Here is a 14,870-nt window from a genome sequence, read left to right as displayed (position 1 = left end):
GAAGAATGTCGAACAAAACGCGGTAATTTGCAAAACATGCTGTAAATCCATTGCCACAAAAGGTAGCAGTACTACAAATTTGTTCCACCACCTAAAATGTCATCCAGTGCAAAATTAAGACTGTTGTAAACTCCGCATGTCGACACCCCCTCCCCCCCATACACCGAAGATAACTTTAAATCAACCAGCCGTAAAACAATTGACACTGGCGTCTTCTTTTGCTAAAACATCCCATATGACATAAAAAAAGTTTCTCGTTTAAAATTTCCCAGCACCCAAAGAGCAATGGAAATATTTTTGAGATGCTGTGAATATGTAGCTGCGACTGGTCAGTTGATTTTATAGTCACTATATGAGCTTTTGTTTTTGGGATTGGCACATTTTTTATTGCACAAAAGAGCATCTTTTTATTTCAGGTTTATTTTGTGTCAGATTTTTCCTTGGTGTTTCTTTTGACCGCTGGGATATTCTGTTTTTCAAGGTCCAGTGTTGACCACGAAAGAGCTCTAATGTCGCAGTATGGTAATTTGTGAAATACTTCTATGTACAGCTGTGGTTAAAAAATGGCTCAAATAAAACTTTTTAAATAAATTTTTATTTTGCAATAAATTTTTCAAACAAAAAATATTGACACATTCATTTGAGATATACCAATGCAACTTTAGGCCCTATGTGGTTATTTGAACATATCGTGTATCGTGATATAGCCCAAAGATATTGTGATATTAGATTTTCTTGATATCGCCCACCCCTAGCCGGAAGTGATGCACCCATCATGCCTAGTGCCTGCTGTACAAGCCTGTGGGGGCAGCGCTATGATCTGGGGCTGCTGCAGTTGGTCAGGCCTGGGTTCAGCAACATTATGTGCTCAAACAATGAGGTCAGCTGACTACCTGAGATCAAAGCTAAAGGCAGTCATGAAATATTAGTGTGTGACTCTTTTTTCTTGGTGGCGACTTTTTTTTTTTTTGGCCAGGCAGCGTATAAAATAGTGTTCCAAGTTTCCTACGTTTCCCTCACTTTGTTAGAAGAAGATCAAGTAAGCTTTAACGTCAATGACATTTTAAAAGCAGCCTATGCACTTTTTTGACAAAATAGTACGGCGAAGCATTAAAACTTCCAATCTCTGAAACTAAGGGATTGAGCGAAACCACTGAAAAACAGCTTCACTCTATAATCCCCTCTGCACCAAACTTCCCACTTGACACAGTGCAGTCAGGCGACCGCCGTCCTCTTGGCATCTACAGGGAATGGGTTGTGAGAGAGAGAGCAGCACGACACGCCAGTCCAGAGGACACATCTCCACTGCAGCATGCTTTAACCTGATCCATTTGTAACTTTGGATTTCATTTGGCAATAGGTTTGGATACAGTTGCTTACCCATAGAAAGCCATTCCATAGAGCCTCCTTTGCACCTTTATTGAGCCAGTCTGAAGGCAGCATAATGTTTGGAGGAAGTGTATCTATTGATTCTGCAAAACCTTGTTGACGTGTGCTCACTATGTACCTCTACATCCAAAGCCCCCCCGCTTTATGATGTTATGCGGCCTACTACTTGGTGGCTGAACTGCTGCCATTCCCAGCTGCTTCCACATTTAAAAAAATATCCCATTTGACTGTGGAATATTCAGTAGTGAGGTATTTTTAAGACTGAACTTCTTGTGCAGGTGGCATCCTGTCACAAAACCATGCTGGCATTCACTCGGCTCCTGAGAGCGACCCGTTCCTTCACAAACGTTTGTAAAAGCACCCTTGGAGGTGGAACACCTGAATTCAGTGGTTTGGATGGTTAGTTACATACTTTTGCCATTATAGTGCATATGCAGCAGGGAAAAAAGAGCAATGACAGTTCTATCAGGAACACAGCAGCTACTAGGAACACTAAAACACATCTCAGGTTCTCGGTCCTTCATAGGAGACGTTCACCATAAATCATCCCAACAAAAGACTGATACTGAGTCTTTAAAAATGTCCGTGTAAAAAAACAAAATTTAACACTGCATATGAGCATGTAAAGGTTTTCCATCTCAGAGTGGTACTCGAGCTGCAACGGTGCCCTGCAGAAGAGGGTCAGGGGTGCTGAGAACGCTATGAGTCTTCCTTCCTATCTGTCCAGGATCTGTTTGAGACCGTATTTTTATCTCCAACAACTTTTTGAACAGCCACTATAAGGCAACTGGAACCTCAGCATGACAGGAAGAATCACAAGACTGGTTAAAAAAAAAAAAAAAATTAAATGTGGAAGGATTTGCAGCTTACGTTTTTGCGCTTTTTTCAAATGTTTTATGTATTTGATGTTTTATCTATTTTATGGCATTTTGTACAAATCTGTAAAAGACTGCAGACAAACTTTGTCTTGTTTTGTGGTCTCCCTTTTTGCCAAACGAGAAACTCACAAAAAACGTTAATGTCATCTGCTAATTTGAATCCCCCTACATTTTCTTAAAAATGTTCCAGGGTTTACACTTCTCAAAAAAGTGAACGCCGTTTGGCTAGAATTCTTTGTGAAAAAACTAAAACAACAAATAAGAACGAGAATGTTCTTGACTTGTCTATATATGGCTCATTGCTGCTTCCTCATTTTGCATGTTTAGCAAAACAAGTCCCAATTCCACGTAAATGTGAAAACAAAACAAATACATATTAGTTCACCCACTGATTTCCCTACAACATATAAAAAAAAAATCACGCCAATGCGGACCCTCAAACTTTCTGCTCGTGAAAGCTTTTGTGCTCCTGAATTAAAGTGATGTCAGACCCGGACGTTACCTCGTTCAGCCGTTTTGCAAGGCAGTGAAGGGTCTGTGGGCAGTGCTTGTTTCCTTCCCAAGGATGTGGAGCATGTCTTTTCCACACCTGAGAAAGAAGAGAAAGTAAAACGTAATTTAGTCATCCATTGAATTTCTTAAAAAAAATTGAGTCAGACTTGTATCATTGAATAAACTGATTATGCATCAACTTCCCTCATACCTGCCCAGTCAAATGCTCGCAGGCTACCACCCACTGTTCACAGATGGAGACCCCTGCTCTGAGGTTCTCTCTCATCAGCACAAATTGCTCTTCAAAAATCTTAAGGCCGCTCAGCTTTTTCTGGACATACCTTCCCAAGGCTCCACCTTTCACAGGTACAGCCACAAAATAAAAAAATAAATCACTTGTTTAAACAGCATACTAAACTCTGAGTTTAAGACACACAGTAAATAATATCATTACAATAATCAAACACTTATTGGTTGGAAAACGGAAATTAGTATCAGCACAAAATGTAAAAGCACACGGAGCAGTTCTAAGGGGAAAAAAAAATTGTTTTCAGTTCTCAAAAAATGTCCACTTCAACTATCAGCAGCGGCCCTTTTGACTAAATATACAGAAACTGCGACATCCGTTTGCTTAAAAACAACATCAGCAGAAAGTGTTTTTAGTTCCTGGTTTTGGTTTGTGTACGTCTGAGAGCCACCCACCAATAACGTCCATGAGCCGGACCATTCGTGCCTCTGGGTAGGGCTGGAAATCTGTCTGCCTCCAAACATCATCCAGAGTATCTTTGCTCTGTTCCACCAGGTCCACGACGTCTGACATGGACAAGCCATCAAGCCCAACATACTCCTGGTGGACACACAAACACACAGCTTCCTTCATAACTAAAACAAATACCAGATTGTAGCAGTCATTATTGGTATTGTTTTTACATTTGTGGTAAAATGAAATAATTCACACTGTAAGATGCTCAACTTTTGAAAAATGCTTTGTAAATAGTTTTGTTTTACCATCTTAACAGTAAGCTTGTATAATATGAAAAAAGTTTCCCTGCACACCTTTTGTATGTGTTTGAACTGCTCAGTGAAATATGATGCCCTTTCTCTCACTCCGCTCTTCTCTGCAGACTCGGAGAGATCTGCCCAAAACTGGAACTCATCATTGGGGGTCAGGATTCCTGCAGCAAGTGTCAAAAAATATATAAAATTCCGCATAGAAATCTACATCAGAACCATTTAATATTGACAAACTGATTATTTTTCCTTGTATACTCCACCACACCTGAATACATTGCAAATCTTTCCTGTTTTCTTTTAAGCAGAGATAATAATTTCTTTGAGTTCATTATTCATATTATTCAAGGCAGATAGGCTACAGCAGAGGAACACATTTAAATCGATCTGCAGTTTTTTTAAAGAATAAATTGATCATTTTAATTTTTGAGAATTTTTTTTTCTCCTAAATAATTTCACAAATGAATAATTTATCTCACTGTAGTGAGAAATCTGCCTTTTGCTTACTTAGGAGAAATCCAGCAGAAATCTTGGGTGTCCATTGCTAAACGCTAAATCAGACCATAAATAAATATACAAATATAGATGACAATGCCATTAACACTCAATAGACCCATTGGTATTCATTACCATATCCTAAAAATTAAAATGACCACTTGTATGACCACCATGAAGCTGCTGTTACCATTGACTATTGTTTTTCTTTGAATTAATGGGCTAAATGAAGACATACCCAGGACATCATCTTCTGTGTGGCCCTTCTTGCTGGAAGGTTTGGCCCCAGACTGGCGGACAACAGAGCCCAAGCCCGCTTCCAGCTCATTTAGTAGACTTGCAAGCTTAGGATCGAAAGCTGAGCGCCAGCGCTCATCCTTGAAGAATACAAGTACTTATTAGACTAAAAAACAAGCTGACTTCTACTCCAGCCTGGTTACAACTTAAGCAAATGTATTCATATTTGTATTTGCATTCGTTCATTCGGGAAGGCGTGTTTAAAAACTACAGTATGGTAAATGTCTCAGGATGTGTTCAAGTAAATATCTTTATACATGCTGAGATTTGTTTCCCTTGACAGTGTGAGCACCAGGAATGTACCCTGCAAAAGTCTATGCGATTCTTATATATATATATGTAAAGAGGCCAACCTGAAGCAGGACAGGTGCAAAAACCTGCTTTACAGCCTGATAGAGGGTGTTGATGGGAGATTCCAGCATGGACGACACCAACAGGCTCGTATCGAGGTTCTCTTCTGTGATCACAGTGGGACGCAGTTTGAAGAAGACCAACACCTTCTCTTTGCTGTCCCCCAAGGCTTGAATCTGTACAAAATATAGATAAGTAAAATGGCACAACCTTTCTTTCAAGTTGAGAACTATAAAATAAAAATGGAACAAAAAGAATAGCAAATCTTGAGGTCTCTCACTCTTGTACTCCTTACTAGAAACAGTTGTGTCTTTATAAATGTTAGTATTGTAGCCCTTTTCAGCTACATGTTGTGTGTTACCTTATTAGACAGGTGAAGGTCATTATCATGTCTTGTAAAGGACAAGATGAATTCATTTCCATCATCCAGGAAGTTATTCAGCTCTTCCTTGTCAGCCAGGGATGACGAAGGCTTTACACCATAGAAGTTTTCAGCTGTGGTCAGAACAAACCTCTTCCGAGCGTCCTCTGAACCACGGGGCATCTTTCAGCTCGACGTTGGGAACTAATGTTGGCAAAGCACAAACATAACACAACCACTCTATTTGACCGCTAGGCATTGATAGATAATATCAGGGCAGCAAAAATACCAGTAAAACATGAAGCTGCAATACTGTCACTGAATAGTGATTGCGATGACAAAATCAATTTAACATTTATTTTTTTAGATAAAAATATATGTCAGGTGTGAGTGCTGAGGGCTGCAAAAGTTTATCCAGTAGGCATAAAATATTACTGGCACATAGTATTTAAATGCAAGGCATGTGAAATATGGTATCCAATGAAATATTGCATCCCAACAGCCCTTTGCCATTGTAATAATGCACTGACTGATACTGCAACGACAATTGTGATCCAATATATTGCGCAGCTCTACCCAGGCCTGGGCAATAAATCAGTATCAATATATATATATTGCGATAGACACCTGATCAGTATTAATAGAAAACATGTCCAATTAAATGTTCGATAATTCCACTGAACTCCAACCCAGAACCTCACGGTATTCTGGGGGGATTTAGGCAGAGGAAAGGATTTAGCCTCTCAACCTCTCCCGGCCAAATTATGCGAGGTTGGTAGGGCTGACATATTTTAAAGGTTAAGGTTACGTTTAAACAGGGTTGGGGTTGCAGTTTAAATTCTGGCTTTTTTCCCCTGGTCCGTGTTTCAGATAAGTAAACGAAACACTACTCAATAATTATCGATATCGACTGATATGAAAGGCTTATATGGTGATACAGTTTTCAGCCATATCACCCAGCAGCCCTAGCTCTACCTAATATTGTGTACAACAGTGGTGTGGTGCCCAAGTTTCACTTTATAGTACAGTCATCTTTACCAGTCCTTTAAAAGCAATAGGACAACAGTACTTGGGATTTGTTTTTTATTATTATTATTAGTAGTAGTAGTAGTAGTAGTAGTATTTGTTGTGCTGACAAACAAAAAGCACATTCTTAACCATTGGAACTATGTAAAAGGTTGAGTTCACTTAACATAACTCAACCTTTTTCTATAAGTCCTTACATTCCCATTACAAACACAAAGGAGACAGATCACGTACTGTCTGCTAATGTTGTCGTTTTGCTTTGTTTGTTTGTTTAATGCAAGTACCAAGCACAATCTCAGAGCCATAGATGTACAAGACCTGTTTTTATTTGTTTGTTTTTCTTTTTTACACTCAATTCTAGACCCCACCCCCCCTCTCCGAGCAGAGTAATGCTTTCACACCCTTTATTTTCGCCATCAGCTGGGGGATTTTAGAAATATTTGTATTAGGTGTCCTTGCAAAACGTGCAGTTCTCTTGACTTTTTCGGAGCGAAGCACAACTAGAGGTGTTCAAACTCCACTATTTGTAAGAGTCTTACAACATAATAACTCTGTTCCGCGATTAAAAGATCCTAAAAATCAGATTTTTCTATTTGCACCCGCAAGTCTAAACTGTGACCAATGCTATTCGGAGAGCCAGTATACTGTTACAGAGTAGCAGTAGCTCTGACTGGACGGCTAGCGGCAGCTTCCTAGCTAACGTTAGCTGCGCTTTAGGGGATAAATGTTTAGCGAATCAGTCAGCAGGCGTAATAGTAGCACGCTAGCAACACGTTGAGTTGTGCCTTTATTTACCTTTTTGTATGAGAAGGTTGTACTTTCGTAGCTTTTGATAATTCAGTCCATAGTTTGACGCTATTCGCTACAACGTTTCCAGCAGAGCTTTTCTCAACGCTAGCGTGGTTACCACGCAACGAGGTGGTAACTACGACTCGTTGTACTACGTAGTATTACGTAAATTTACTTACGTAGAGCAGATGCGCAGCCAGGAGGGACTTCAGCAACTTTAATTGTGATTGTTTGGTTTTGATTTGCTTACTCTTTTTTAAGTACTGTACGAGGTCTATGGCTGGAGAACTAAAAGTTAATTTATTAGCAAAAAAAAAAGAAAGAAAAAAAAAGGAAAAAAAGAAAGAGATGTGCTCCGGATTTGCTTTAATCCTTTAAACCTATTTAAACAGAGATTCACCTTAGTCTGGTTTCCTTTTCCGCTTCACCCAACTTTTTTTTTTTTTTTTTGTAAAACTGTGACAGTTTTTAAACCATTTCAAAATAAATGCAGGGTTATGTGCAGTGTTGGTCACCCTCCACTTGTAGGAGTTTGTATTTTGTCACAGTGTCACAGAAAGCACACTGTTTTATGAGCAGGGCAATTTTTTCTTCTAATGCTTAAGTCAGGTTGGGAAATGTGCATTAGGGTACTGTGTGGTTAATTATGTTATAAATGCAGCATATTGTGTGTCTGCTAAAACGTTTGCTGGATGAGGCTAAATTTAGGTAACTGACATTTTTTAATTACTAGCTGACTTTGTAATCATTGGATTTTGTGACCTGCATAATTGTAAGAACACGATATAAATCCACTGCAAAATGCTCCACATTCATATAAGCTTTTGATACCTTGATTTGGTTTCTCAATAAATTTTAGTCTGAAATGACTGAGAACAGAGGCTAAGGAAAATCTTGGAGGGTCAGTAGGTAATGAAGTCTATAGATCACGTTCATTGATGATGATAGATTAAAACACCATGGGCTGAGTCATATTTATTTCAGGAGTTTTAAAAGTAAAAAAGTAAAAATGAAAACGTGCTACATAGTGTTTTCCCCTTCTCTGTCCTGCATCTATTGATATGACGTTTGGCTAGTTGTAAAGTTCAGATTTAAACCACTGCATGTAGCTGACTAATACTGTGACATCAGAAAAAAAGGGCATTACCACACTCGTAAAATCTGTGGCCCATAATATGTAAAGAAATTTAAACAGTACAATAACCCTATCTAGCAGATTTTATCCTGAGATTACATACAATTAAATGGAAAAATAAATTGGCTACATATTCAGGGTCAAGATAACTAAACAGTGTAAAAAGATACCGACAGAGCTAAATCACCATGACATAGTGCCAAAAGGAACCAAGAATAAGACTTTATTAATCATACCACACCAATTCAATTCAATTTTATTTATTTAGCGCCAATTCCTGATACATGTCATCTCAAGGCACTTTACAAAGTCAAATTCAATCAAATCATACACATTGGTCAAAAAGTTTCTTATCAAAGGAAACCCAGTAGATCTTGTCTTGACAAGCAGCCTTCACTCCTCATGAAAGAGCATAGAGCCACAGAGAGAGTTGATGGCTTTGCAGCAATCCTTGAGCATGCATGAAGCGAGTGGAGAGGAAAACACCCCTTTAACAGGAAGGGAAAACCTCCTGCAGAACCAGGTTCAGTGTGAACAGTCATCTGCCTCGACCAACTGGAGGTTAGAGAAGACAGAGCAGAGATACAAAAGCACCTGTTGACCCAGGATTCTTTTCTATGTTAATTATAGTTTGAACTTTATTGATCTCACATTGGAGAGATTCACTTCTGCATTTAATCTATCCCCTTGGGGAGCAGTGGGCCACCACAGATCAGTCTGTGGTGAAGGGTTTTGCTCAGGGACCCAGAGTGACAGTATGTGTGAGTTGAACTTATTGCCTCCAGGACCCAAGAGCAAGGCTCTAACCACTGGGCCACCACCCCCAATCACAGGTGGTGATTGGGGTGTGGTGGTGGTCAACAGCACCAAATTCCTGGGGGTGCACATCACAGACAACCTGACCTGGTCTGTGAACACCACGTCACTGGTCAAAAGGGCACAGAAGCGACTGTACTTCCTGCTGAGGATGAGGAGAGCCCACCTGCCCTCGCCCATCCTCACGACCTTCTACAGAAGCACCATAGAGAGCATTCTGACCAGCTGTCTCCCTGTGTGGTGTGGAGGCTGCAGCGCCTCCGACTGGAAGAACGTGAGGAGAGTGGTGAGGACAACAGAAGGGATCATTGGAGCTCCTCTTCCCTCCATTAAGGACATTTCATCCCAGTGCTGTGTCCCAAGCCCATAACATCATCAGAGACCCCTCACACTCCCACCATGGACTGTTCTCCCTGCTGCCCTCTGGGAAGAGGCTCCGCAGCATCCGCTGCAGGTCCACCAGGTTCTGCAAAAGCTTTTTCCCTGTTGCCATCAGACTGTTGAACTATAAACTGGACATTTGCACATCTGCTTCACCACATCTCTATCAGGCATTACCAAAGCTGCCGAACTCTTAGTTTCCCTTTACACAACGGAAACGCATTTTTGCACAAATGCCTTTTTGCACCATTATTCTGCACGTTAAAAATGGGGTTTGGACCGCATACAAAACGCCGCTTATCAGTGGATTGGGTGCTCTGTCTTTGGGATGAACCAGTTTTTGTCTGAGAGTGTTATTAGGTTTGACATTTACTGGTATGTTGTGTTTGGAGAAAATTCTCGAGTTCCTCAGAAACCCCTGACAAATATGGAATGACAATGTTCTTGCATCTCTCTGTTCTCTCCTTGATGGTGTGTTGTTTTTTTTCTGCCAGATTTGTTGGTTGATTTGACAAAAGCCCATTCTGGGTAACCACAAGCTCGCAGTAATTTCCTGACGTGCTTGTGATCTTTTTCTTTCTCCTTTGTGGCAGAGGGAATGTTCTAAGCCCAGTAACTCAGAGTTCTGATAACAGAAAGTTTGTGCTCCAGTGGGTGATGTGAATAAAGATAGAGATATTGGTCTGTGTGTTTGGGCTTCTGGTAAACCTCAGTTTTGAGACTCCCATCTTCCTCAATGTGTATCGCACAGTCCAGAAAAGGTAACATGTTGGCATCCTCTCTGAGTTCATGTGGTTGGTAAATGCCTCAACTTATTTGGTTTGAATTTTGACCCAGGTGTCATCCTCATATTTAAAACAGTGAGTTGGTGGTCTTCCCTTGTAAGCACTGCCCTGTTCTCCACCTCATCCATCTGCCAATTGCCCACAGTGGGTGACACTGGGGAGCCCATAACACACCCATGTTTCTGTCAGTAAAAGGGATAAGTCCATCAAGTCACAAATCTGGTTTGGTGTTAAATTGGTTCTGTCTTTTAGTGATTCATCATGGTCCAACTGAGTCCTGACAGTGTTCACTGCCTCTGATGTTGGAATGCAAGTGAAAAGAGAGATGACATCAAAGGAAACAATGGTTTCCCCTGGTGCCAGTCTCAGGTGTCGGACTTTGAAATGAAGTCTGCAGAGGTTTGTATGTGGTATGGAGTCTTTCCAACCAGCAGAGCCAAAATTTTTGCAAGATGTTTTACAATGTTTTATGTGACCGAATTAATGTTTCTGACAATGGGTCTGAGAGGTACTCCTTCTTTGTGTGTTATTGGAACTCCATAAATGCATGGAATGCCCTCGCCTGGGTACAGCTGATAGTGGCAGGAGCGATTGATTGCTTTCTGTTTTCCCAGTTTTTGTAGAGAGTCAGTTATTTTATTGTTGTAGTTATTGGCTGGGTCCCATTTCAGGGTCTCATATGTGCTACTGTCCATCAGTAGATGCATTATTTTCTCATGGTAATCGGTTGTGTTAAGTACCACTGTGCATCTGACTTTGTCTGCTGGCAAAAATTGAGATGTTGCAGTCTTTGCTGAGGGATACTTTCCTGTGGAATGATGTTTGAAATGGGCAGCGGAGAATGCAGCTGTGACTTATATACTAAGTTCTTCTGCTTCTGCCGCTGCCATGTTGTTAATTCTTAAGGTTGATTCAGTGGCAGTGATGAGTTCTGGTATCAGAAGTTGCTTAGGGGTTATGGCAAAGTTGAGACTTTCGGACAAAACATTCATCTGTCTGTGTGAGTTCTCTGTTTGAGAGATTTTACACCCACTGGTTCTGAATGACATTGCGTGCATTCTCATCATGTTCCCCTTTCTGTAACCAAGCAGTAGCAGAAGTGGCACTCGTTTTCACAAGGAGAGACTGGAATCTTCACTGTTGCCTTTCTTTGCTCTTAGAGTGTTGAGAGGTGAGCCTTCTCTGTGAACCTGATTACCTCCTCCAACAATAGCTCTGGTAGACACTCTGACAGTTGTTGTTGAGTTTTTTATCTCCTTTGTGAGAGTGTATCAAGAGTGAAATTAACCTGTCTTATTATTTCACTCAGAATGTGTCCTTTAATGTGTCCTTTAATGGAGGACTTGAGGCGTATGCTGTTAGGAACAGTTTTTGTTGTCTGCATCTCAGTCTGAACTGAAGGTGGTTTCTGAAATCGGCAAGCTTTCTGGACATACACTCATACTCTCGCACCAACATAAGGGTATCTTTCCCAAATTGTAATGCCTGTGCAACTTCTCAGTTATCCGGGTCATCGCAACAGCAAACAGGCTTAAATCAGAGGCAACCAAACTTTCGTTCAGTTTTTTCTAAAAACAGCAGTACACCAACTACAGGTTGCTCAAGTGCGAGCCACCAGAATTGACAAAGACTCCTGGATAGGTGTTGAAATGTTTTCAGAAAGATCTGAACTATCAAGTGTGCATCGTCAAATAAAATATTTAAAGAAAAGCTTAAACACATTTATTCTCTCTGGATTTTAACTGTTTTAATTATTCTCTCTTACTTTTATGTTGTTTCCATGTATTTTTTGTAATTGTGTTATTTTACAATGTTGTTTTTTTTTTTTTTTTTACTGTTTTAATGCTTCCTTTTATATTTGTGTGGTTCATTGCACAGTAGCTTGGTCAGCTCTTAAAGCTCTTTAATTATTCCTATTTATTTAACATACTGTGGTGAAGTTGTGCTCATAGTCTTTCCTCCTTTTAGATCAGGCAAGCTGTTAAACACATAATCTTAAATCAAAGTACCAATAATCACTCACAGGACAACTTCAAACTGCTACCTACAACTGGCGCCAGTTGAATAATGATGTATAATACAATGCAATTTTCCTTATTGTCTGTTATCTTCTATTTCAGGCAGTGATCTTTCTTATGAAAGAAGGTTTAACTTAATTTGTCAAACTTTGATTCAAACAAAAGAAACGTTTAGGACACATTTTTCTTTTTTAAACAGCCAGCTCTGCCATTTTCCCTCATAAGTAAAGCGTATTTACTAAACGATCTGCACCATTCAGCTGGCTTTATGACGTAAGTTCTGAGTAAACTATACATAAAGTGAGGAAGTGAAAGGTTAGAAGTGAGGACACTGGTCAAGCGAAGACAATAATATGAAGAGTTAGCTGAGCCAAAAAGCTCCATCAGAACAGCCCATAATCTCAGCAATTAATCAACTTTGGGTAATAAATCGATTTGCTCTCTCCACTGAGTATTTATTATCTTTCTTCGTTTTATGTGACACAGATAATAGGTTTTGAAACATATGATTTTATCAATAAAAATAAATAATCTGTGATAATTGGTTTATTTAGTCAGGATATCCCTGATCTATGTCTATTCTCTCTTTTGAAAAAAAAAATAAAAGAAAAGAAATGATCACATTATTCCAATTTAAAAGTCTCCATATTTGTTGACAGGGTGTTTTTAAATTACTTTAGCAGATTTGTGTTTACCATGTAAGCCCGCAAGTCTTCTGCACAAGGTTTTTCTTAAACACCCAAAATAAGAGCAAAAACCCACAGTAAATCATAATCCTTGAGTGTTACATTTTTAGGTTTCTATTGTTTCCCTGTTTACTTACTTTTTTTGTTGATTATGTTTCTAAGGTGTTCATTGGTTCATTCCTTTATCTTTGGTTTCTTTGTGTTCTGGTCTTTTTATACAATGTGTATTACTTTCTGTTACATCTTCCCCTTGGTTTAACAGTTTCTTTGCAACTCGGTTCAGCCACATTTGTGTTAATTAGTCCCCATTCCTCAGTTTCCCTCCACTGATCCTACCCTAGCTGCTTCATACTATCTCCTGATTTACTGACCTGCATTCAATGTCATTCTCTACTTTTCCCTCAGTAAAACTGAAGGGTTCTCATTGTTTTTCAATGAATCCTTCCATTAAACTGCTTCATTCTCCATTGCCTAGGTTCACTGCATGGTTGTGCCACACCAGTCCAGTGTCTTGTTCTTTTCATGACACTCTTTGTGAGTCATTATTTTTTGTTAAAGACTCTTCACTTCACCTTTCTGCCTCTGGTTCTGCCAGCATTTGGGTCCAACTAAAACCACCCATGACACAGTAAGGTTTAATATCATTATTGTGGCCCTCACATGTGGAAAAACCTTCCTGCAGACACATGTGCAGTAGAGACATTTGGTTTGGCTTTATTTTCAATCCAAACTTATCTTAAATTGAGTAGACTTTTGATTATTTTCTCCTTGCTATACCTATTGTTTTTTTTTACCATTAAATTGTATTGCATAAAGACATTTATAACCAGTGTTTAACAAACCAATATCACCTCTGTTCATTGGACATCTTAACCCATCCAGCTTTGTTTCACCCCATACTATTTCTTGTTTGTCATTACTGTTTTTTTTTATCATATAGAAAAGATTGTTTGTCACCTGTGAAAAGTGCCTAATAAATTAAGAAATTAAGGCAAGAGTTATGGCTAGAAGGGAATTCTAAACATAATGAACTTTGGATAATCATGATAAATTAAGGATAACTCGCAAATAATAAGCAATACCAAATTATACTCTCACAGGGTATCACACAACTTGTGAACATGTGTCAATTTGGTGTTTATTTTGGCATAACTGCAACTGGAACGGAGGCTCTGTCTAGTGTCAATCATTAAATTAACACAGGCACGTGAGAGAGTTAATGAAGCACTGAAATCTGAGTTAAGAAAGGCCAAACCAGTTTAACTTACGAGGTCAGGTTTCGACAGAGTTCTTTACAGCTAATAAAGGTCAATGCCTGCTGCTTTCCTCCTCGCAGCAGACACTGCCATTTTTCGTGGAGAGTAACAAATGTAGAGGATGCATTCACATGATATGAATGTCCCTTTTTTCATTCAGATTCCACAGTAACACAAAATCACAAAGCAGACTAGTGTGGTTATTTGGAATACCCTGACCTTTAAAAAAGAAAGGTGTCAACAAAAACGATTAACAAGGTTCAGTGGAAAATGTAAATAGGGCAGCTATTATATACCACAACTGAAATGCTACAATGCATTGAAAAGAGAAAAGTATTATTAACGTGACCCTGATTAGACATGGTTGGCTCAATATGACCAGTGTTCATGCAGCAACCTTTTCAGGCAATAGTTAAAAAGCAAAGACAATTAGATTTTTGGGAGTTCAATTGAGATTTCACCAGAATCACATAATGTATATTGAATGTAGTAAATTTTGAAAGTAGTGAACAGACTCTGTTTGACTACCACAGACCTGCACTCAAACATGTATCCGGCTTATCAATTATTTAAGGAGTAAATGTAACATTTGTCTTAATTATTAGAGAACTATGAAGAAAATAGAAGAACTGAATCTTGTTGATCAGCATCGGTCATTTGCTTGTTTTTTTTTTTCTTGTTAATAGCGAAACAAAACAATCATC

General features: G+C 39.2%; 1 protein-coding gene across 1 annotated transcript; it reads right to left on the bottom strand.

Moving 5' to 3' along the window:
• Nucleotides 1–2,769: 2,769 nt before the first annotated feature.
• On the bottom strand, nt 2,770–5,072 carry LOC105924607 (cytoplasmic dynein 2 heavy chain 1-like; the record flags this gene model as incomplete). Its single annotated transcript, XM_036129090.1, has 6 exons — nt 4,916–5,072; nt 4,504–4,642; nt 3,816–3,934; nt 3,462–3,606; nt 2,971–3,116; nt 2,770–2,856 (listed from the first exon to the last, which is right to left on the bottom strand). Coding segments are annotated over exons 1-6 (705 nt in total), but the record flags the coding sequence as incomplete, so codon positions are not given.
• Between the last annotated feature and the right edge of the window lie 9,798 nt (nt 5,073–14,870).

This window comes from Fundulus heteroclitus, unplaced genomic scaffold, assembly GCF_011125445.2.
Source record: "Fundulus heteroclitus isolate FHET01 unplaced genomic scaffold, MU-UCD_Fhet_4.1 scaffold_137, whole genome shotgun sequence".
NCBI classification, from domain to species: Eukaryota; Metazoa; Chordata; class Actinopteri; order Cyprinodontiformes; family Fundulidae; genus Fundulus; species Fundulus heteroclitus.
The sequence above is the reverse complement of the archived record's forward strand: the minus strand, read 5'-3'. Positions and strand labels throughout refer to the sequence as shown.